The sequence below is a fragment of the Urocitellus parryii genome, chromosome 11 (assembly GCF_045843805.1).
Source record: "Urocitellus parryii isolate mUroPar1 chromosome 11, mUroPar1.hap1, whole genome shotgun sequence".
Lineage (NCBI taxonomy): Eukaryota > Metazoa > Chordata > Mammalia > Rodentia > Sciuridae > Urocitellus > Urocitellus parryii.
The window spans coordinates 11,629,354-11,653,933 of record NC_135541.1 but is presented as its reverse complement, the minus strand read 5'-3'; the positions used below and the strand labels follow the sequence as shown (position 1 = coordinate 11,653,933).

Sequence of the window (24,580 nt, the reverse complement as noted above, 5' to 3'; positions counted from 1 at the left end):
TCTTCAGAACTCATTTTGACTTGAATTTCACTCACTTTCCTAATGTGATAAGAAAAAATAAATATTTTTGAATAGAGTTGAACCAAACAAAGGAGGATGTCATACCTGAGAAACTCACTGGAGAATCAACCCTCAAGTAACAGAAGAGTCGATTTATACTTTTCCAGACTGATGAATCTCTGTATTTGTTTCTATTTCTTTTCTTTCTTTCTTTCTTTTTTTTTTTTTTTAATGTTTTATTCTGGGAGTTTGACCCTGGATAGATAAGAAAAAGAGAAACTGGCTGTCCCCACCTGCTGCCATGGCTTGTTGCTTTTCTGAGGTCTCTTCTGTTGCTATCATTGCAGGCTCTGAGGTCGCTGTTGTGTTGTCTGGTTGTGTGCATACTGTACCTGCTCTGTGGCTGTCGTGGCTTCCCCCCCCCCCGTGTATCTCATCCAGCATTTTCCTCCTGTCTCAGCTCAGCCCTGATCCTGGATGCTGTGGCTGTCTCTGGGGAATTTCCTTGCTTCATTATTAGCATCTGATGAGGATGATTAGGACGTGTGAAATTTCCTAGTGAGCCCCCTTGGGACCACTTGATTTTAAAAAAACACAGTCAATTCAAAAGCTCATGATAAGTGATTTCCTAAGCATAAATTGACTGATTGCAAAACAAATCTCATTAAAATCCAGAGTTTTATGCTTTGAATGGCAATGGCTAGTTTGAGATCTCTCAGCAGGTGTCAGTAACACCTAGACAATGGTGACCATGAAGCATTTAGCTAGAAGACTCAGTGTCCACATCACTGATTCTTGTTGAATCTCTGCGCTGTAGTGTAAGAGCGAAGGAAATGCCCAGTAAACTGGGTTTTTACTTCTGTCTCAGTACTGTTTGCAATGCACCATGTACAGTGTTTGTTCCTGTTAGTGGTCAACTAGCGAAGCAAATCTTTCCCTTTTTTCTCTGACTACAGGATACATAAACTGCATCGTGTCCTCTGCACTATGTAGTTTGATACTTTCACCCCGAAGAGGGGTTTTTACTTGTAACAGCTCTTGTTACTCTCTCAGCTCCAGCCTCAGATGATGAGGGCAGCACAGCAGCGACTGACGGTTCTACCCTGCGGACCTCTCCTGCCGACCATGGTGGTAGTGTGGGCTCGGAGAGCGGGGGCAGTGCAGTGGACTCAGTGGCTGGCGAGCACAGTGGTAATGTGCCTGGGGGTCCTGATCTTGCTGGGCAGAGGGTGGGGACAAATAGGAATCCCTGCTTGGAATTGCTTTCAGCAAAGAGAAGTTGTAGGGACTCATTGAAAGTCTTGTGGAGTTCATTTACCCTCAGTGCTGAAGTTTCAAGTGTTGAGTTTGCTGACACTCAGTGAAGTAAACATTGAAATATTTTACAGGCATGTGTAAGTTTTTATTAGTGGAAGAAAAGCAGTGACATGCACAGTTCTACATCTTGATTAAAATAACTGTGACCTTGAAACCCATTAGCCTATAGTTTTTGCTATAAACTATATTTTGGGGCAATCCTATTAATGATCAGATGTCTTGATGTAGCAAGCCAACCCCACAGTACACTAGCTAATAAGCGGGGGACTCTGGAATCAGGGAGCATGATAAAGCCATTTTTGTTTGAAAATGAGTCTATAGTTAACAACTGACTGACAAATTTTTATGGAGGAGATTAAGAGTAGCTCTGATAATTTCTAGATTTACATATCAGGTTTGTTTTCTCTGAATTATTTGATAAATTTGTTGAGATGAAGATCATTCTTGTGGGTGGAGCTTGGGTACGATAGGAGGTTGAGTGGCTAGAGTGTGATTTAGTATGGTGCTGTGGGATCAGGATCATGAATTCAGTCCTCATTCAGCTTCATATAGAAAAAAATGATATCTAAAGCTAACTTCAGAGTGTATTGTATTCCGTTCTGCTTTGGAGTCAATTTTTTTTTTTTAACCATTTTCCTCTAGTATCTGGCCGGAGCAGTGCCTATGGTGATGCCACAGCTGAGGGACATCCAGCTGGACCAGGAAGTGTCAGTTCAAGCACTGGTGCTATCAGCACCACCACTGGGCACCAGGAAGGAGATGGCTCAGAGGGAGAAGGAGAAGGGGAAGCCGAAGGAGACGTCCACACTAGCAACAGGTCAGGACTGACCATTCACCATCTTAAGCTTTATCAGAGTATTTCAGAAACAGAGGTGGAATGGAGACAATAGTGTATTTCTTATGAAATATAAAGACAATAAACTCATGAAACAGATTAAAATCTTAGGAAGTGCTCCAGAGCTATTATCTTCTCCTCTTCCTCCTCCTCCTCCTCTTTCTCTCTTCCTTCCTTCTTTTTTTCTCCCCCCAGTACTGGGGATTGCACCAGGGTTTTTTGCATTCTAGGAATGTGCTCTAATAATGAGCAGCATCCCTACTCCTTATTTTTTGTTTAGAGATAGGGTCTTCATAAGTTGTCACAAACTGGCCTCAAACTTTTAATTCTCATAACTTAGCCTCTCAGGTAGCTTGATTACAGTTGTATGCCCCCATATGCAGCTTAGATCTGTTGTCTGATTAGAGTTCTATAGATCAATTTCAGAGAGAATAGAAAATACTCTTTTTCTGAAAGCTCCCTAAATCCTATAAGTCTAAAATTATTGTCTTAAAACCATGAATTTTTCTTATTAAAATTTTGTTTCTGGGCTGGGGATGTGGCTCAAGCAGTAGCTTGCTCGCCTGGCATACGTGCGGCCCGGGTTCGATCCTCAGCACCACATACAAACAAAGATGTTGTGTCTGCCGAAAACTAAAAAATAAATATTAAAAAATTCTCTCTCTCTTTAAAAAAAAAAATTTGTTTCATTAATACTGATGAACTCATTATGTTGCATCCTTTTTTGTAAAAGGCGCTATTTGAGGCTCATCAATAAGTTAATAGGTAGATTATATCAGAAATAGTTCCTTTATTCAGCTTGTATACAAGGTAAAGGAGAAATAAGAGCATTGGTAAATACCAATGGTAGAATATTTTGAAACAAGATAATCTGTGAGTTTCTAATCTATCCCCCTTAAGAAAACGTGATGGTGTTTGGTACTGATTTGGTATTTAACCAAAGAGTAGCTAGAGAAATAGAAGACAGAGGAAGAAAAATTTAAGAATAACACTTGGGATAGCTGGTCACAGTGGCACACACCTGTAATCCCAGCTACGCAACAAGCTGAACAGAAGGATTGCAACTTCAAGGCCAGCTTTAGCAATTTAGCAAGACCCCTCAGCAACTTAGTGAGACCCTGACTCAAAAAGTAAAAGGGCCTGGGGATGTAGTTCAGTGGTAAAATGTCTCTGGGTTTAATCTCCAGTATCCTCTTCCCCTCCACAAAAGAATAATACTTGTGATATAATGTTTGTTGAATTTGTTGAGACCAACAGTTATCACATTAGTGCCAAAACAATGAATCCGCATATTAAACTGAATGATTTCTATCAGGAAGAAAACAATCACTGACACAGGCATTAGAGACAGAATAGAACATCTGTGAACACCTCCTATGTTCCTGTACCCTTCTGCTTCAACGTCAGCCACTTATAACATCTCTTTGAATGAAGATGATCTCAGACACTGTTAACTCTGATATTTTGATGGAGGGTTTTAAAAACTTTCTTCAAAGTGTTTTATACTGATTTTTTAAAAAAATTAATGTGATTTTTAGGTTAATTCCATTGTGTTCAGATAATATGGGGTCTCTGAGATTGCTGGAATTTTTTTTTTTTTGCTGCTGGGACTCAAACCCAGAGCCTTTTGCACAGTAGGCAAGTGCTCTACGTAGCACTGAACTACATAAGATGGTTTTCTTTGTTTGTTTCCTTAGTTGTCTGGGAATCTTGAATGTATGGGTTAGTATCTTATTAGTTTTGGAAAATCCTCATGTATTAATCTCATCAGATGTTGTTTCTGCCTCACTTTTTATTTTTCTTTTTGGGAGTTCATTTAAATAGATGTTAAGTTATCATAGTCTCTTTCCATGTCTCTTAATTAATCACTTTTCATTTTTATTCCTTGTGTGTATAATTTGTTAAGATTTATTCGAGTATCATTAAATAATAACATGTAGGAATAAGTTTGACAGATAAGATTTAATTACTGAAAACTGCAAAATCTAATGAGAAATTAATGAAGACCTAAATAATTGGAATACTTACTATACCATGATTATGGATTGAAAGTCTCATTGTAAAGATGACATTTGTCTTCAGATAGAGATCCATGTAATCCCTGTCACAGATCCCAATTGGTGTTATGTATGTATTAAATTGACAAATTGATACTGACTCTTGTTCGGAAGTAAAGGACTAATTTTGGTCAAGACAATATTGAAGAAAATCCATAAAATCAGAAAATATAACAATGATAGTTTATTATAAAGCTATGATAATTAAGGCAGTGTGATTGGTGTAAGGATAAACAAGTAGGTCGATAGAACAGGCTGGAGTTTCAGATGTAGATTCCATACATACATGGTCATATGATTTATGCCAAAGGCGACATTAGGGGAGGGATGGTGTTTCTAGTAAAACTGGGGGTTAGATGGAAATTCATACAGAATAAAATTAATCTTACATTATGCCCCAAACCATTGAACTGTAGATGTAAATTTAAAAGGTAACACATTATCAGTTTTAGGAGACAAAATATTTTCATAACTCAGGCTTAGCAAAGATTTCATAAGTAGTGTTAGAGCCACATCCCCAGCCCTATTTTTTGTATTTTATTTAGAGACAGGTTCTCACTGAGTTACTTAGCTCCTCGCCATTGCTAAGACTGGCTTCAAACTCGTGATCCTCCTGTCTCAGTCTCCTGAGCCCCTGGAATTACAAGCGTGTGCCACTGCACCCAACTAGGGTTTGTTTTAACAGATATTCCTTATAAAATCAAGGAAATTTTATTCCTAGTTTATTAGGAGACAGTTTTCTCTAGTGATGTTTTGAAACTTTCCTGTAACTTTTATTGCATTTATTGAGTTGATTATATCACTTTTTCTCCTTCATTCTGTTAATGGTTGTAAATTACATCAATTTTTCTCTTAAACCAACCCTATGGTTTGGTTTAACTAGATTCTGATGTTATCCTTTATATTTTGGGGTTTTTGATTTGCTAATGTTTTGTCTAGCACAGTGATTTTCCTTTAAAATAAGTTAGGACATGTTCCCCATTTCTCATTTCTTTGGAAGGGTTTGTGTAATAAGATTACTATATTTTTCTATAAGTTCTTGGAAAATTTACCAATGAAGTCATCTAGACTTGTTTTAAGGAAAGATTTTAAATTATAGATTCATTTTTTAAGTGATAGAGAATTATTTCTATTTCTTTGTATCAATTTTAGCATGTTATGTTTTATAAGGAATTTATTCATTTTATTTAAGTTGCCAATTTTATTGGCATATAGTTGTTTGTAATTATTTTTTATCATCCTTATGATGTCTTTAGGGTTTATAGTATCTTTTCTTTTTATAACAGTCATCTAGCTAGTGATTATCAACTTATAAGGAACTGTTTTTTTCTGTTTGTCTGCGTTGTATTTATTCCTCTCTTATTTCCTTCTTCTACTTAGTGACTTTTTTGCTTAATTTTCTATTCTTTTTTTTTTTAGCTCCATCAGTTGGAAACTTAAACTATTAATTTTAAATTTTTCAAAATACATGTTTGAAACTGTATATTTTATTCTAAAATTCCCTCTTAACCTTGCTTTGTCTGTAGTCCACATATTTTGATATTATGTTTTAATTGTTGTTCAGTTTAATCTGTTTTCTGGATTTTGTTGTAGTTTAGTCCTTGGCCCAGGGGATATTAAGAAGTATTTACTAAATTTCTAAATATTTTGGGGAATTTTCTAATTATATGTTATTGATTTATAGTTTAATTTTTTTGTGTGGTTGGAGGACATACTAGATGATTTTAGTCCTTTGAAATTTTTTGAGATATCATTTATTTTGTTTTGTTTTTGAAGTTATGTTTATTTAGTGTATGTACACTTAAAAGGGAAATTACTCTGTGACCTCACCAAGCAGAAAACATACACATAGTGCAATCCTGTGAGTCAAGAGCCCCAGTCAGGAGAGGGCTGGATTGAAGTATCCAGCAGGCTGGAGCCCCCTGCTGCTGGCCCTAAAACAATGTGCTCCATAGCCAGAGGTCTGTTCAATGCCTTCAGAGTAGTACCGCTGCCAGCTCTGCTGTGTCCTCTCCTCCTCAGGGTCAAGGATGCCTCCGCCTTCCATGCACAGCTCAGTCTCTCCATTCTTGTCAATGAAGGTCAACATGATGGTAGCAAAGTGCCCCTTTGGCCAAGAGTTAAACCTCCCTTCATCGCAATATGTTTTTCAGGAACTGGATCAGAAAATTCCCCAGAGACACTGCCATCTCCATGTGAAACTTCTCACCTTTGTCTGCTTCTGACATTGTGGGATCATGGGTAAAGGCCTGAACCAGCCTTGGGTGGTTAACTCTATAGAGAGTTCCTCTGGGGATGTCGGAGAAGGTCTCTCTAAGGTTGCTCTTATAAACGGGGGATTTTGACACCACCAGGTTTGGCCTGGGTTTGTTTGAGGAGCAGAGTTAGTCTTGTGTGCCTCCGTTTTCAGTGCTGGCTTCCCTGTTGGGTCTACTCACTCTCCATTCACTGTCTGCAAGATCATGCCCTGGGTGAACTCTGTTTTTTGAGGGTGCTGATGTAAATTCCCATTGCTTCTCTTAGAAGTTTCACCTGTTCTTCCTTCATTAAGGCCACGAAATTTGTGTCAGGCTCATCTTTGTTAAGGCTTACACTAATCTCTTCATCCACTCTATTTTCGTCAAATTTGAGATCCTGTTCAGTTTAATTTGATGCTTCACTCATGAAAGAAGATAAGTTTGCCTTTTCGATTGTTAATGAATGCCTGTCCATCAGGCTTACTCACTTCTGTCACCTCACACTTGCCTTCCTTGTTTTGCATTCTTGCTGCCAGGAACAGTGTTTTCAGCTTTTCTGTGGACCAATTAGAAGCATCCCTCTCTGTCAAATGCTAGTTGTTCATGTTGCTGGGGTCTGCCTGCTCCTCCATGGTCCATCATGGATTGCCCTCACCCCACTTGGCCATAGGCTTTCCTACCATATCCCCCACCAACTCCCAAGTGGCCACATCCACAGCCTCAGGACCTCTTGGTCCTAACCACCTGGCAGCACCTGGAAACTACTAAAGCAGTCGTAGCACCTCCTGGCTTGCTTTTCTCTCCATCCCACCCCCTCCCACCTTAACTTTCCGAGACTTATCATTTTTTTTAAAATGTTATAATATCTTTTTAGTATTTCTCAGTTGGTTTTAGGAGAGTCAGTTTAGGTTACCTAGCCATATTGGTGGTGGGAGTCTATAGTGCTTTTCTTTTTTTTTTTTTTTTTTAATTATTTTTTTTTGAGTTTTTAATATCTATTTATTTAGTTAGTTAGTTTGTTTTCGGCGGACACAACATCTTTGTTGGTATGTGGTGCTGAGGATCGAACCCAGGCCGCAAGCATGCCAGGCGAGCATGCTACCGCTTGAGCCACATCCCCAGCCCCTATAGTGCTTTTCAATTCCCCCCTTTTTTTTTTTCCATAAGTAAGTTAATTAAATGGTCACTGAATTTTTTAAAAGAATAAAATACTTTAAGTCACCCAGGAAAAGAAAATTGCAATTTGGGAGCACAAGTTTTAATTTTCTTGTTAAATTTCAAGAATAGTATCTGTTTGGAAAGTCAGTAATATGGTATGATCTTGGTTGAGATCTGACTCCACTCATTTTGTCTTTTTTCTCTGTACCTGTGTGTTCACATGTATCTTTTCCAAATCTGAAGACATGATTCCATCCCCAAATCTGTTTTATCTATGAAACCATTAAACTCCTGCTGTTGTCTTACATTTCCTCACTGGTACCTCGTCCATCTCTGAGCAGTTCTTACTCATTTTACTCACAGCTTATAGCTTCCCAAGTTGTTCATGGGTGCCGGTGTGGAATGTTATATACTACTATACTCTGAAGAACAGTTAACTCATTCCTTTGAGTTCTTTTTAGAATAACAACCGTTTGTGGTTCAGGTAAGGTCAAATGCTTTCATTCAAGTATTTATGATTTTGAAAATATTCTGGATACCTGTTAGGATATATAATGCATGAGAAAATCATGCACATTTCTTACAAGTAGTCCTTGAGGTGAAATGAAGAGACAGTTTACTAATTATGAAAGTGAATCCATTCATTCAGCAACCATACTTTTAATCTGTCTGTGATCATGTGTTAGGTGAGGCTGCCAATCTTGTCAGCGGGACCTTAAATGATAAATTTTCATATTGGTTTTCTTGAGTCAGAATACTAGCTAGGTGGGCACTTGGTACATAAGGCCAACTGTGTATCTATTAGATGAAGAACGCTAGTAGGTAGAAGCCAACTAAATATGTCAGAAAATTCCTGGGTCTGTAAGAGAGTGGTTTTGACATTAAATTTTACATTAGGAAAATGATGGGGAAGATGTGAGAGAGAACAAAGCAGTTATTGACCTTCCTAAGGACTTAGGAAACATGAAAAAGAAAAGGTCAGGTTACGGTGCAACAGGCCTGTACATCAGATTCCAGAAAATAATGCCTGGAGGCAGGTTAAAGGCATGTGTTAGGAAACCATGAAACCTATAATTAAAGGTTTAGTTCTTTTTGTTGTCTGTTTGTTTCGTTGTTGCTGTTTTGGTACTGGGAATTGAATCCATGGCCTTCCCTTGCAAATGCTAGGCAAGCACTCTACCACTGAGTTATATCAATAGCTTTTAAAACTTTTAAAATTTTATTTTGAGATAGGGTCTCACTAAATTGCTCAGACTGTCCTCAAACTTACAGTCTTTCTGCCTCAACCCTGTAAGTAGCTGGAATTGCAGAAATGTGCCACTGTACCACCAGAGGTTTGGTTCTAAGAATGGCTAGAACCTGATAGCTTGCTTGGGAAATATTTTTTAACCATCAGTTGTAGATTAGAATAGTTTTGCTCCCTTTTTTTTTTAATATTTTTTTATTTGTTGTTTAAAACATTACAAAGCTTATGATATATCATCTTTCATACATTTGACTCAATTGGGTTATGAACTCCCATTTTTACCCCAAATACAAATTGCAGAATCACATCAGTTACACACTCACATTTTTACATAATGGCATATTGGTGACTGTTGTATTCTGCTACCTTTCCTATCCCCTACTATCCCCCCTCCCCTCCCCACCCATCATCCCTCTCTACCTCATCTGCTGTTGTTCAATTCTCTCCCTTGTTTCCCCCCTCCTTTCCCCTCACATCCTCTTCTATGTAACTTTGTGTAACATTGAGGGTCTCCTACCATTTCCATATGCTTTTCCTTCTCTCTCCCTTTCTCTCCCCCCACTCCTCTTTGTTTAAGGTTAATCTTTTCCTCATGCTCTTCCTCCCTGTTCTGTTCTTAGTTGCTTTCTTTATATCAAAGAAGACATTTGGCATTTGTTTTTTAAGGATTGGCTGGCTTCGCTTAGCATAATCTGCTCTAATGCCATCCATTTCCCTGCAAATTCTATGATTTTGTCATTTTTTATTGCTGCGTAGTACTCCATTGTGTATAGATGCCACTTTTTTTATCTATTCATCTATTGAAGGGCATCTAGGTTGGTTCCACAGTCTAGCTATTGTGAATTGTGCCGCTATGATCATTGATGTGGCAGTATCCCTATAGTACGCTCTTTTAAGATCCTCAGGGAATAGTCCGAGGAGGGCGATAGCTGGGTCAAATGGTGGATCCATTCCCAGCTTTCCCAGGTATCTCCATACTGCTTTCCAAATTGGCCTTACCAATTTGCAGTCCCACCAAGTTTTGCTCCCTTTTAACAGAGTGAGATTTCTGCTCCTATGTTGCTGTGTATTTCTTAACATTTCTTTTTTCTTTCTTTCTTTTTTTTAAAAATATTTTTTAGTTGTAGTTGGACACAATACCCTTGTTTTATTTTTTTATTTTTATGTGGTGCTGTGGATCAAACCAAGGGCCTTGCACACGTTAGGCTAGTGCTCTACCGCTAAGCCACACCCCAGCTCCTATTTCTTAACATCTTTTTAATGCTCCTTCTTTTGTTTGGTGGCAGGAGGAAAGAACTATCCTCAGCTGGTGCTCTTGTGTGCTAACTCATGTTTCTTGTATTTCTCTTGTTCTTTTAGGCTGCACATGGTACGCCTAATGCTGTTGGAGAGATTATTGCAGACCTTGCCCCAGCTACGGAATGTTGGAGGTGTCCGGGCCATCCCGTACATGCAGGTATCCCTTGCTTCTCCTGGGTCTACTACATTACAGTGGAAATGTCCTAAACAGAGAACATGTCTTCCAGAGGACCAAAAGCCACAGGTGACAGAGGAAGGAGAACAAGCCACAGCCCTTCATTTTTAGATGAGAAGGCTAAGGGTTAGAGAATCGTTTTAAAATGCTCAAGATCATCACTCTAGTTTTGGACTGAGCCAGGAGCAGAGGCTTACTCTTGAGACTCTTAGTCTGTTGTCTCTAAGTATTAAAATGTGGTCTGGTTGCTATTTTTCCACTAGCTGTCTTCCTTGGAGGCAAATTGTTCTACAGTTCTTAGCTCAGCACACTGCCTTATTTTAATTATCTTTGGATGGATATAATATAGGTTAGTCAATTAATTTGTTCACATTTTACAAAACCTTTAATTTTTTTTTAAGTTGTAGATGGACACAATACCTTTATTTTATTTATTTATTTTTATGTGGTGCTGAGGATTGAACCCAGTGCCTTGCACGTGTCAGGCAAGTGCTCTACCACTGAACCCCAGCCCCAGCCCCCAAAATATGATTCTTAACGACTCTGGATACTTAAACTTTAGAAAACTTGGAATGTGGAAACGCTTCAGTGCATTACAGTTATGGTCAACAGGAAGTAGGATTAGGATTTCTTTAGAGATGCCTATATTTAGAGTAACTGTTCCTTAGGAAATTGGCTTTCATGTTTTCTTTTTTAAAAAAAGAGAGAGAGAGAGAATTTTAATATTTATTTTTTAGTTTTCAGCAGACACAACATCTTTGTATGTGGTACTGAGGATCGAACCCGGGCTGCATACATGCCAGGCGAGCGCGCTACCGCTTGAGCCACATCCCCAGCCCTCATGTTTTCTTTCTCATTGCTTTCTAGGTCATTCTAATGCTCACTACGGATCTGGATGGAGAAGATGAGAAAGACAAGGGTGCCCTGGACAACCTACTCTCTCAGCTTATTGCTGAACTAGGCATGGATAAAAAGGTAAAAATGGAGCAGCATACCAAGTAAGAAGCAGAAATTGACTAAGATCCTTCCTCTGGTTCGCATTCCTCTGGAGGAGCTTCACTTGGCTTCTGAGGGTGACCATTCACTGACAGCTCCCATTCTGTTGATTGACTCTGTGGGTTCAGGGCTTCTACTAGCCCAGGCATACTTTAGTGTATTGAGCACAAATGATGAACCAGACAAAGTTCCCACCCTCATGAACCTTTTGTAGCTCATTGAGATGAAAACATCTAATTAGGTATTTGTGTCTTACTGTAGCTTTCTGAGTGTAGCAGGCTTTTGATCCCTCAGGGACCCTGGAACTTGGTTTTTCTGTGATTCCACCCAAGAAAGACTAGGGCTGATGGGATAAGGGACTTTTATTCAGAGGCTACCTCAAGCTGTAAGTAAGTGCAGGCTTCTGGGCTTCTACTTCTCCCTGCAGGATGTCTCCAAGAAGAATGAGCGCAGTCCCCTGAATGAAGTCCACCTGGTAGTGATGCGACTCCTTAGTGTCTTCATGTCTCGCACCAAATCCGGATCCAAGTCATCTATATGTGAGGTATTTTTGCTTTTAGCTTATGAATTTGGAGAAAGGTAAGAGGATTGTCCAGTTGGTGCATGCTGAGGGCAGAGGTGTGATACTCCTCTTTTAGAATAAGGTTATTGTTACCTGAGGGGAGTAAGAGTCTAAGCTATTACCTCTTCAAGAACAGAACCTCCACCTTTTTCAGAATCCTTTCCAAGCTCTGGTGTTTGCCAACAATTCCTCCAATGGAGGGGTTAAAGGGTTTGGAAGTTCTATTATTGAAAAGCAAGGGCCTGTTCTGCAAGGCACAGAGTGGCTAAGAGGATTCCCCTAGTGTCTGTTGCTATAAGGTATGGTAATAAAGCAGAAAGAAAGCGAAGTGTGTGTGGTGAAAGGAGATTAGCACAAAGCGGAGAAGGTAGAAATTGAGGCTGAACTGCATCCAATCTTAATGAGCTTATGGGCTGTGGGGTTTGCTGGGATTTGCAAGGCTCTCCTAATGGTCTTATTTACAGTAGCTTTCCTCCTACTTTTTTATGCATGTGATCACTCACCCCGGTCTTCTTTGGAAACTGGCTCTATGGAAGCACCCCTACTGGGAGGATGAGGTTGCTGTGATAAGAACTTATATGGAAAGTTCTCTCTTTCCTTGTTGCCCAAGGAAAAAGAAAACCAGGAGGTTGTTTCCTCTTACTCCAGGAGGAATGGTTATTCTAGTCCTCACCTCCCTGGCCTCTTGGCACATGTGTGTAGAGAGGATAGGCTGAGCACCTGTATTCATTTTCTCTTATGTGTGGTTGTTCCAAAGAGTTGGGGGAAATCTTTGAGCTAGTTGGGACACTTTAACTGCAAGAGACTAATGAGCTCACTTCCTTAGCTGATTTTAAGACTGTGAGAGTGTGTTTCCTACCCCTTAGCACTCAGTTGGTTTATACAGTTTTTACAAGACATTCTTGCTTTCTCTATGTGTATTTTCTCCCTTCCAGTCATCTTCCCTCATCTCCAGTGCCACAGCAGCAGCCCTGCTGAGCTCAGGGGCTGTGGACTATTGCCTGCATGTGCTCAAGTCACTGCTGGAGTATTGGAAGAGCCAACAGAATGATGAGGAGCCCGTGGCTACTAGCCAGTTGCTGAAACCACATACGACTTCCTCCCCACCAGATATGAGCCCATTCTTTCTCCGCCAGTATGTGAAGGTGAGGTCCAAGGAGCACTCCCAGCTCTCCTCCCAAGCACTCTGCTTTGTACTCAGTGAGTTTAGAATGAGCTGCTGCAAGAGGGAACCAGGTTCCTTGGTGCTGTTTAATCTCAGCAGAATTTAATAAATGACTGCTTCCTTACTCCTGGCATTCTGATTCCTGCCTGTAGGAATCAGAGGAACTAAATGAAATCAGTCATCTCATTCCACATGAAGCTCCTTAGAAAAAGATGAGACATGTACAAGGTAGTGCCAACTTCTGTGGGTCATGTCCTGGTATATGTCAGATGGCCCTCTGCTGTCCTGTCACAAGAAGCTCTTGAACATGCTAATTACCATGGGCTTTCTGATGGAAGAGTCCAAGAAGAGTTCCCACTGGGTGTTCTAACCTAGGTCAAAAAGTCCATTGTGGATCCAGCCACCTCCTTAATTCTCTAGCTTTATCACCTACAGCACACCCTGCAGGCAGCCCTGCCAGGCTTTGTGTTTCCCTAAATGTGGCATGTTGATTTTGTGCGTGTTGTGCCTTCTGAAATTCTTTTCCTGTGATCATTTCTTCTTCCATTTAGCGAATTCCTAGTCCTACTTCAGCATCCACCTTAAGCATTGGATCCTTGGAAAACTTTTCTGCTATCAGGTTTTATCTCCAGTGCGTAGTATAGAGCCAGTAAGAAACTGGGGATTGAATATGGGACATATTGTACTCCCAGACTTCTGTAAGATCTTCCTTTGGGACTGCACAGTTTGTAAGATAGCTATTATTCCTGTCATCCTCAAATCTCTCAGTACCTCTGCCTGTTTGTGTGATACGAACCCAGGAAGCTTGACTGAGTGATTCTGGCCTGCTTGGTTTATTGAAGTATTTGATGTTATAATCGAAAGTTTTGGTTCTAGGGAATGTGATACATCTCTTGTAGAGAAATAGAAAATCTTTAACTGCTCCTTTTTTTTTCAAAATTTTGCCAATCTAGCTCTAACTTTTGTGTAAGCTGAATACACTTGATGCAGTGTCTCAATCCACAGAAGAAAATGCCAGGCCATTGAAGAGCTTTGAGGTGTCGCTACTGTAACTTTGTATTAAAGTTGTCCTAGGGCTTTCTGAGTTTGTGAACTAACTTGTCTATCAATAATGGTTGTAGCTTTGAAAAGTGCCCTTTACCAACCAGCATGTAGAATGCCTAGTGAGCACTACCTAGCCCTTTCCTGATTGTGGCCATGGAAAAGTGGCAAGCACTGGTTCTCATGTTCATGTTCTCCTAGGGCCATGCTGCTGATGTATTTGAGGCCTATACTCAACTTCTCACAGAGATGGTACTAAGGCTTCCGTACCAAATCAAAAAGATTGCTGACACCAATTCTCGAATCCCACCTCCTGTCTTTGATCACTCGTGGTTCTACTTTCTCTCGGAGGTGAGTAAAGGTCCCGTGCAGCGTGCCAGTCTAGAAGCAGACACACCTGCTGTCACCTTGTTGGCCTGTTTTCTTCCTAACCCTCACCCAGTGTTTTTCTAGTGGAGCTTCCCATTCATTTAGGTCATGATCTGGCCCCTCTGGAACCTGCCATTTAGCCAGACTGTGGAAGCTGCGTATCCCAGCAAGCCATCAGCACTAGTTTTTGATTGTATATGTTTAACTCCCTCACATGGACAGTGATGAGTAGCTTCACTCATTCAGGCTCTATCAGAGAAACAAGAAGCACTCTAGTTATCTTTAGAGATTTCAGTGTAGGGTCTTGGTTAAATGCCTGTGTGAGAACCAAAAAAGACATAAATGGGACACTGTGGTAATATGGATAGCTACCAGCAGCCCTGGAATGAAGAAGAGAAGCCCATAGATCTGAGCAGCAGCTCTTTGAGGAGTGGGTACTGCTGCTGGTACCCTCTGAGCTCTGAGGGGTTGTGACGTGAAGATTCAGGGAGCACTCAAAGAAGCTGCTGTTTAGAGCTGACAGTCATCCTGTGTGAGGCTGTCGGTAGGACTGCAGAGGAGTTAGCCCCTTGCCGCCTTTCCCTCCAGTGCTCCCATTGGTAGAACCTTGGAGGGAGCTGACTGGCAAAGGGGCAGCACAGGTGATGTGATTCAGACCTGGCCACCACAGTGGAGTAAGGTGGATGGGGTTGAAGTACAGAGACGGAAGCTTGACCAGATGGCAAACCTGATATCAACTCTGGGAAGAAGAATCTCAGACGCCCATTTTGAGTTGTGTAGCCGCACCACCTCAGCCTCTTTCCTAGCTCTTTTACCTGGAAAAGTGATTCAGAATGCTTTTTTCCTTCTAGGTATTTATGGGCAGCGTGAAACTGCCAGCTTCCGTGCAAAATATCTCAAGTACTTGAGGAAGGAAGAGAAAAATTAATATTGTGATTCTTTTTTTTCCTTTTAAATTATTTCTTTCTGTGCTTTTCTTTCTCCTGGTTCCTTTGAGGGATACTTAAGTTCATCAGAGGCTGACATGGCTGAAAGGAAATACAGTTAGCCCTTGGTATCCACATATCTATACATTTAACCAGCTGGACCAAAAATACATGTTTATTTTGTTTTGTTTTTTTTTTTTTGATACCAGGTATTAAACCCAGGGGTGCTTAACCACAGAGCCCCATCCCCTGCCCCTTTTATTTTTTATTTTGAGACAGGGTCTTGCTAAGTTGCTTAGGACCTTCCTAAGTTGCTGAGGCTGGCTTTGAACTCTTGAATCTTCCTGCCTCAGCCTCCCGAGGCACTGAAATTATAGGCATGTGCCACTGTGCCCCATCAAAAATATCCATTTAAAAAAATTGTGTCTGTACTGAACATTTATGGATTTTTTTCTTGTCATTATAAATAATACAATATAACATCTATTCATATTCAATATAACCATCAATTGGCAGAAATAAAACATTTACATTGTATTGGATGTAATAAGTAACAATTACTTAAAATATATGGAGGATGTGCATAGGTTCTATAAAAATACTATACATTTTACTTGAGCATCTATCTGTAGGCTTGGGTATTGGTGGGCGGGGTGGGGGGGTTCCTGGAACCAGTCCCTGTGGATTGGGTTATGGATTGGACAGCTGTGCCTTGGCTTGGATTGCTTACCATTTTTTAATTGCAGTTCATTAATATTCAGGGTTTTAGAGTCAAGATTGTAGAGATACAGTTCCAGAGATACTGACCCTGTCATGTTTATCCCCTCAAGTATCTCATGATCCAGCAGACTCCATTTGTGCGCCGCCAAGTCCGCAAACTTTTGCTCTTCATCTGTGGATCAAAAGAGAAATATCGCCAACTCCGGGATTTGCACACTCTAGACTCCCATGTGCGTGGGATCAAGAAGCTGCTAGAGGAGCAGGGGATATTCCTCCGGGCAAGTGTGGTTACAGCCAGCTCAGGCTCCGCCTTGCAGTATGACACGCTCATCAGTCTGGTACGAGGTCTGGGAAATTGTAGGGTAAGGGTGTGCCTTATGAGTAGCCTGAAGGTTCCCTGAAAACAAAGCCCCGCTCCGTGTGGTGGGAAACAGAACAGAGGGAGCCTCCTACTACTGCAGTTGTTGTGGGCTCTGCTCCCAGGTTCACTAGCAACCCTACACAAAAGACTATTGTCACTTTGCAGTCTCAAGCTAGGTGACAGTCACTAAAGACAGCAGATGTGGGCTTATTTGGGCTGTTGGTGGAGCTGCTCATTACCTGTGATTGGTTTCTGTTTCAGATGGAGCACCTAAAAGCCTGTGCTGAAATTGCCGCCCAGCGAACCATCAATTGGCAGAAATTCTGCATCAAAGATGACTGTAAGCATAGCTGCTTTTTGTGGTTGATAGTTCATTCCTTCAAGAACTGTCTATTGAGGCTGCTTTGTGCTAATAAGCACTGAACTGGATGCTGGAGCTGTAAGAAGATATAGAGACAAAACTGCCTAGAAAAAAGAAAGTAAAAACTTACGAATGATAAGGACTGATTGTCAAGATTTGGGGTGCTGTGGGAGCACAGAGTAGGAATATCTGAGATTGTGGCAGTGAAGCTAAAGAGGAGTAGAGAAGTTTGGAGAAACCTATGTTCAAAGGAGTGGAGGCTGGGTCCAGTTGTCTTCTCAGAGAAGAAAGCTGGTGGGAGAAGGGCAGCTATGGCTGTGTGGCACAGTCTTCCCATTCTTGTGTGTCTGACCACCACCCCTCTGCTTACAGCTGTCCTGTACTTCCTCCTCCAAGTGAGTTTCCTGGTGGATGAGGGGGTGTCCCCGGTGCTACTGCAGTTGCTCTCCTGTGCTCTCTGTGGCAGCAAAGTGCTCGCTGCCCTAGCAGCCTCCACGGGGTCTTCTAGTACCACTTCTTCCTCGGCCCCTGTGGCCTCCAGTTCTGGACAAGCCACGACACAGTCCAAGTCTTCCACTAAAAAGAGCAAGAAAGAAGAAAAAGAGAAAGAGAAAGATGGTAAGAGTCACTTCTGATCTTGGTTATTGGGGTAAAGTGTTTAATTCCCTTTTGGACCATGTACTTTGTTCTGAAATTCTGAAAAGTCCTTCATTCAGGTTTTCTGAAATGCTCTCTAGCATCTGTTTTTTTATCTCATTTTCAGTTATGGTGAAGGTAAGCCTTCCTATACCAAGTAACTAATGGGAAAGGTCAAAGTACATTGAACATTTTTAGTAGGCCAAGCTTCCCCCCCCCCCCGCCCTCCTGTGAAATAATAAGTAACAATACCTACCCTGTGATGTGATTGTCAGAGTTAAGTGAAATCCTGCTTAATCTGCTGTGGATTCTCTGTGGAGGTCAGCTCTTTTGGCTGACCCCTTCCCTTAAGTCTTGCTGCTTTCCTTGATCCTTGGAGACCTGACACAGGTTATCAGCAATTGGTAGCAAAGGAGGTGGTTTACATTGCATTATTTTGAGTCTCAATTCAGGCCATCCCGTCTGTCCCCCAGTAAACTGAAAATTGTTTTGCAAATTATAATCATCTAGTTGAAACTTTTAGAAATAGGAAGAATTCCGTCTTCTCCTTCTGATAGTGCAGGCCTAGGCCCCTGGGTGACTTCTTCCTGTCTTCTTTAGTCCTCAGTCCTGCCCTGATCTTCTAGGTGAGAGCTCAGGCAGTCAGGAGGACCAGCTGTGCACGGCTCTGGTGAACCAGCTGAACAAATTTGCCGATAAGGAAACCCTGATCCAGTTTCTGCGTTGCTTTCTGTTGGAGTCTAATTCTTCCTCAGTGCGCTGGCAGGCCCACTGCCTGACACTTCACATCTACAGGTAGGGCCAGTAGATGTGGTTTGGCAAATGGGCATGGGTCTGGAACCAGGGTGCATATGAAATAGTTCTACTTGGCTTTTTGTCATGTATTCATTGTCACAATCAGTATTGGCACTAGCCTGAATCCTCTTGAGCATTAAGGATTTCTTCTTTGAGCTATCGATTTCTAGCTATTAAGCTAATTTTATAGGTAAGAGACTGTTTTCTGCTCATAAACCTAAAACGACCAGGCTTGACTCTGTTGGCTAAACAAAGCTCAGTTTCCGGCTTTGGAGTAAGGTTGGATAAGAATAGACCACCTACTGAAGATTGAGTGATGGTGCTACCTTTGTTAGGATTGATTGTCAAAAGAGCCACCAATCCATTCCAACTTAACCTATAGATTTTAGAAAGTAGATATGTCTACAGAAATAATACATGGACCTTGGTGATAAATAAAGGTGCCTCAGCATTTTGTGCCACCTGGTAACAGGAGCTATCATTTATTTACAGAAATTCCAGCAAATCTCAGCAGGAGCTCCTTCTAGATCTGATGTGGTCCATCTGGCCAGAACTCCCAGCTTATGGTCGTAAGGCTGCCCAGTTTGTGGATCTACTGGGTTATTTCTCCTTGAAAACTCCACAGACAGAGAAGAAGGTAATAGTCAATATGGTCAGAGATGCTAATTTGCCATTTTTCTTTTTTCTCTTAAGAAAATTATAACCAACTAGATTGGAGGGGGGGTTCATATATGAAATCTCTTTTGAAGATATTTAGTTATGTATTTTTAATTAAATGTGCTAAATAAGTTTGTATATCATGTAGATAATATGCACTAGCACATAAGTACAATCTGAATTTGACTCTGCCAAAAGAAGTCAGTCAAGTAAGGGAAGAAATGCAACCCTGTGCAGTTGCTTGGGAAAGAGAATGGCCTCCTGGTGCAGGTAGCTCATTTTTGTGCCTAAAAATGTTTCTACAATTTGATAACCATTTCATGACTTTCCAAAAGAATAAAAATTATCTGGGCTGCGGTTGTGGCTCAGTGGTAGAGCGCTTGCCTAGCATGTATGAGGCACTGGGTTCAGTTCTCAGAACTGCATATAAATAAATAAAAATAAAGATCCATTGACAACTAAAATTTTTTTTTAAAAAAGAAGAATAAAAATTATCTTTTCTGTAACGTCTGAAGGATGACCTATCACTTAATCTTTGGAACTTCTAAAGGAGATGTTAGGAAATTAAACAGTTGGGAATTAGGGCCAACTTTGTATAATTGTGAATGGAGACTGAAGTCTGGTACTTGGAGGTTCGTCTTTGGCCAGAAAGCCAAAAACCAAAAAAAAAAAATTATTTTCAGTAAAACATGACTTTTAACTGTGTTTCTTTACTGGATCCCGTTTTAGTTGAAGGAATATTCACAGAAGGCTGTGGAGATCCTGCGGACTCAAAACCATATTCTTACAAACCACCCTAACTCCAACATTTACAAGTGAGCTTTTTTTTTTTTTTCCTGCCTGTTTATAAGCACAGTTACATTTTGAATAGCTTTGTGCCTGTTGATAGACTCTTACATATAAATTGAGAAACTCCTCAGGGGTTTATATAACTTTATTTACTTTTTTATGTGGAACAGTAAACCCACCTAGTTGATAAAGTCTGATACTCTCCCATGTGCTCAGGCCTTTGGCCCTGTAAGACACTGAGTGTAATCTCTGAATTCACATGGTGGTAAGGAGAAGGTCTCTGGTTTCAAGGGCTTAATCTAAATAAGATAAAAGAGAAAAAAAAATTAATCTCTTTAGTCCTGGGGATTGAACCCAGGTGCACTTTACCACCGAGCTATACCTCACCCCTTTTTATTTTTTATTTTGAGTCAAGGTCTCACTAATTGCTGTGGCTGGCCTTGAACTTGAGATCCTCCTGCCTTAGTCTCCCAAGTTACTGGGATTCAAAGACTTTTTAAAAAGGACATTGCTTAAATTGATGGATTATTATTTCTCTGGCTTCAAAGTGACTTTTTTCTTCCTTTTTTTTTTTGGTACTGGGGATTGAACTCAGGGTACTCAACCCCTGAGGCACATCCCTAGCCCTATTTTGTTTTTTATTTAGAGACAGGGTCTCACTGAATTGCTTAGTGCCTCGAAGTTGCTGAAGCTGGCTTTGAACTTGTGATTCTCCTATCTCGGCCTCCTAAACTGCTGGGATTGCAGGCATGCGCCACTGTACCCAGCTAACTTTTTTCTTTAAACAACTTTTTTGAGGTATAATTTATTTACCACAAAATTTTCCTATTTTATTAAGTAGTTTGATTCTTTCTAGTCTTTTAAAAAATATATATAACTTTATTTTTTTAATGTGGTGCTGAGGATCGAACCCAGTGCCCTACACATGCTAGGCAAGTGCTTTATCACTGAGCCACAATCCCAGCCCTACCTATTTGAAACATAGAATTCAATGACTTAATTCTTTTATTTATTTATTTAGGTAAATTTAATTATGTCTTTTCTTTGAGGCAAGTTTTAGTGCATTTTGAGATTGCACTGAATGTCAACTGAGAAACAGAAAGTATCTAAGGTCAATTGGTTGAATTTTTTTCCTATAGCTTCTAAACCCTGCTGGGATTTTCTCACTTTCCTTATTTTCTCACTCTGGGATGGCTGATAGTGGCTTTGTTGTGCTTCTTTGTGAAGCTCAGTGTTTCCTAAAATGAACTTTCCTTATGCTGAAATGGTTTCTTCCTTAGCACCTTGTCTGGCTTGGTGGAGTTCGATGGCTACTACCTGGAGAGTGATCCCTGCCTGGTGTGTAACAATCCAGAAGTGCCATTTTGTGTAAGTAACATTGTTAGCATGCTATTCCTGGGTAGCAGTGGGGTGGGTTTCTTGGTTCCAGAGATTGGTTGTTATTGTGTAGAAGTTCCTTCTCTAGTGTCTGTTTACCCACAGTATAGATTCTTGCCTGCCACATTTGTTACTCTGAGTAGCAGCTTCATCCATGGGTGAAGAATGGATTATGCTGATGAATGTTGAAGGCAGGAGGAGCTTATTAGCCCTTGAACTAATTCTGTGTTTTTGTGTACCCTTGTATCTAGTATATCAAGCTGTCTTCCATTAAAGTGGACACGCGGTATACCACCACTCAGCAGGTTGTGAAGCTCATCGGCAGTCACACCATTAGCAAAGTGACAGTGAAAATTGGGGACCTGAAGAGGACCAAGATGGTGCGGACCATCAACCTGTATTATAACAACCGAACTGTGCAGGCCATCGTGGAGTTGAAAAACAAGTATGGGATTTGCAGGCTTGGGGTGGGGTAGCAGGTTTGTAAGGCTTAATACTAGTTGTTGGCTTTGGTTCCTGGAAGGACACAAAGTAGCACATCCCTAGGTGCCATTATGGCTTTATGGCTGAGTCACTGGTGACTGAGGGACAAAAGTGAAATATTAATTCTTGAAGATATTGATAGATTATTATTAAATTAATTCAGTGACAACCTAGAGACCTGTGAAAGTTCCTCAGCAGCCTGCCTCCAGGGGCAAGTCAACAAGGGTTCCCAGCATCTCACGTCCATTTCAACTAGAGTGATTCTAGTCTTATGGGAAACCGTCTACATTGCCACTTCTTAAATTAAGATAGCTATATTTTTCCACATAGAGCATGAAGTGTTTCTCAAGAATCTTCTCTAGAGTGTATTTTCATTTCTGCATAGTGCCTATCCTCCATATCTCCCCACTCTGAATCTTTGTAACCCCTGGGCCCCAGCATCTGGATCAGAGCATGTGTCATGTGGGTCCAAAGAGGACTGAGGCTGTTATTATGTCTACTGTCACAAAGAAAGAGTTCTGTCTGTTGAAGTCTCACTCCTTGCTATTAGAGAACATAGGTAGCTGCTATTTGCATATTAAGACTTTTGATGCTTTCAAGGGCAACTTCAGCAACTTAGCAAGACACTGTTACAAAATGAAAAAAGCGGGTGGTGAGGGTGCTGGAACGGTCTCTGGGTTGGATTCCTGGTACAAGAAAGAAAAGACTTGTGGTGCTGGAGAATGGAATTGTTAACTATTATTCCAAAAGGCAGAATAATGTGAGTGCACCCCATCAACACATGGCCAGGAGCTCTGTGTGAAGGATGTTTTCTGTTCTTCCTTTGAGAAGCAGTGTTAACATTGGAAACCTGAAACCAGCTGCTGCCCATTTTGGTAGCACCTGCAGAGACTGTGGATTTGGTTTTCTGTTGTATTGAGTCAGCACAGCTACTGGTAGATTATGTGCTTTGGTTCCCAGCTGTGTGACTTTGGAGGACTGACTTAAACTTTGATTTGCACAAGTATAAAATGAACACAAGTTCTCACTTTCAAGGTCTTTAAGGGTTAAATGACTTAATATGTATAAAGTGCTGGGAACATTGCCTAACGTGGTAAGTACTCAGTAAAGTGTAACTCTAATCATATTATTGTAGTCATCCCTAAACTACTACAAGCCTGTTTGTTCTCTTTATGACTTGGTTTAGCACTTGGTTTTGACCCTAACCAGATCCTGGTATATGCCTCTGCTCTCAAGTAGCCTAGCTGTATCCTTCCAAGGTAGTCATTGTGATGGGAACTTGGTGGCAGTCACCATTGTGCCCCTTGGAATTATTTGAGACATTTGTGTGGCATACTTTGGAGTAATGTCTTTCATTATTTTCTTAGAATCTCAAGTTGTATGAACAGTTTAAAGTATTTATATGATCTGTCCATTTAAAAAATATGTATTTTTTTGGTTGTAGATAGACATAATACTTTTATTTATTATTATGTGGTACTGAGGATTGAACCCAGGGCCTTGGATGTGCTAGGCGAGTACTCTACCCCTGAGCCACAACCCCAGTCCCTATCTGTCCTTTTTTGTAGAGAAAACATAGTGGAAAAAATTTTTAAATTAACTGGCAATTATTTTAGAGCTACTACTTAACTGCCTTAGAAAAATATAGAGAGTAGTCTTTCTCTTTGTCTCATCCAGACTGTCACCATAGAGGGTTAAATGACTCTCAGGCCCTCTGTTTGTCTGACACTATCTCTTCTAGGCCTGCTCGCTGGCACAAAGCCAAGAAAGTTCAGCTGACCCCTGGGCAGACAGAGGTAAAGATTGACCTGCCCTTGCCCATCGTGGCCTCCAACCTAATGATCGAGTTTGCGGACTTCTACGAAAACTATCAGGCCTCCACAGAGACCCTGCAGTGCCCACGCTGTAGTGCCTCTGTCCCTGCCAACCCAGGGGTCTGTGGCAACTGTGGAGAGAATGTGTACCAGTGTCACAAATGCAGGTAAGTCAGTGACTGTCCCCAGGCCAGGGCCAAGCACCTTCCTTGTAATTATCTGTTTTAGTTATAAAATTTCAGGGTTGGTGCCTTCCATATTTAGAGGATTATGGGTATGTACAGTGGGTGCATGGATTGGGAGTAGAACGAAAAGAGGCAGAAGAGTGGGTTATGTGTCTGTGTGTGTTGCCTATCCAATGGCAGGGGTGTGGACCCAGGAAGGGAATTGAGTTTACTTCTAGTTCTACCCATTTTTGTTACCTGAATGGGTACATCATCCTCACCTATTGTTATTGTTTCTTGGGTAATTCCTGTAATTGTTTCCAGAGTACAGATGTGGCATAATCCATCTCCTCAGGCACCTATGCAAACTCTGCCACCCACTGACTCAAATACTTTGGTTCTTCAGATCCATCAACTATGATGAAAAGGATCCCTTCCTCTGCAACGCCTGTGGCTTCTGTAAATATGCTCGCTTTGACTTCATGCTCTACGCTAAACCTTGCTGTGCAGTGGATCCCATTGAGAATGAAGAAGACCGGAAGAAGGTAAGGCCATACATGGCTTAGACACAGGACAGTGGCTTTGATTTGAACTTGGGCAGAGCTGGTACAGTGCAATGTGCTTTTCCTTTAGCCCGTGTTTTCCTCAACCCAGTAAATAATGGGCTTAGGGACCAACTTTCAGGTGGGAGCGAATAATGGCATAAGTTGCCTCCGTCTCATAGTTTGCTTAGGAGTTCAGAGAGGTATTGGTTGGTCTTGAAACTAGAGCCCAAATTTAGACAGGCAGAAAGAAAGCAGAGGATACACCCTGCGTTTGTTGCATAGGTTGTTTCACACCAAGGCTGCCAGCTTTCCCTGAGTATTGTGCGTAGTAAAGGGCAGTGAAAAGGGGGGAACCTGCTAGGATAACAGCAGAGCCTTTAGCTTGGAGCCAGGGACTCAAGGCTCCATTCTAGCTGTGCTTTTAATTCTTATGTGACCTGGTCTGAATTACTTCTCAGCATTGTTTTTTCTTTTTTTAGTTGTAGGTAGACACAA

At 41.0% G+C, this 24,580-nt stretch overlaps 1 protein-coding gene and 1 pseudogene across 8 annotated transcripts in view; one reads left to right on the top strand and one right to left on the bottom strand.

Moving 5' to 3' along the window:
• Ubr4 (ubiquitin protein ligase E3 component n-recognin 4) overlaps window positions 1-24,580 on the top strand; it is a 129,162-nt gene that overhangs the window by 66,788 nt on the left and 37,794 nt on the right. For 7 of the 8 annotated variants that reach the window (XM_077803688.1, XM_077803687.1, XM_077803684.1 and 4 more), the window contains 17 exons: window positions 1,054-1,191; window positions 1,960-2,134; window positions 10,210-10,306; window positions 11,192-11,299; window positions 11,748-11,864; window positions 12,818-13,027; window positions 14,290-14,439; window positions 16,214-16,441; window positions 16,726-16,804; window positions 17,198-17,443; window positions 18,088-18,256; window positions 18,749-18,893; window positions 19,643-19,728; window positions 20,983-21,070; window positions 21,331-21,524; window positions 23,304-23,543; window positions 23,947-24,085. In XM_077803688.1, the coding sequence (XP_077659814.1) occupies window positions 1,054-1,191; window positions 1,960-2,134; window positions 10,210-10,306; window positions 11,192-11,299; window positions 11,748-11,864; window positions 12,818-13,027; window positions 14,290-14,439; window positions 16,214-16,441; window positions 16,726-16,804; window positions 17,198-17,443; window positions 18,088-18,256; window positions 18,749-18,893; window positions 19,643-19,728; window positions 20,983-21,070; window positions 21,331-21,524; window positions 23,304-23,543; window positions 23,947-24,085 (2,609 nt within the window). The remainder of the gene's footprint in view (window positions 1-1,053; window positions 1,192-1,959; window positions 2,135-10,209; window positions 10,307-11,191; window positions 11,300-11,747; window positions 11,865-12,817; window positions 13,028-14,289; window positions 14,440-16,213; window positions 16,442-16,725; window positions 16,805-17,197; window positions 17,444-18,087; window positions 18,257-18,748; window positions 18,894-19,642; window positions 19,729-20,982; window positions 21,071-21,330; window positions 21,525-23,303; window positions 23,544-23,946; window positions 24,086-24,580) is intronic. The other variant, XM_077803682.1, reaches the window with a different exon arrangement.
• LOC113191149 (activator of 90 kDa heat shock protein ATPase homolog 1 pseudogene) lies at window positions 6,089-7,114 on the bottom strand (annotated as a pseudogene).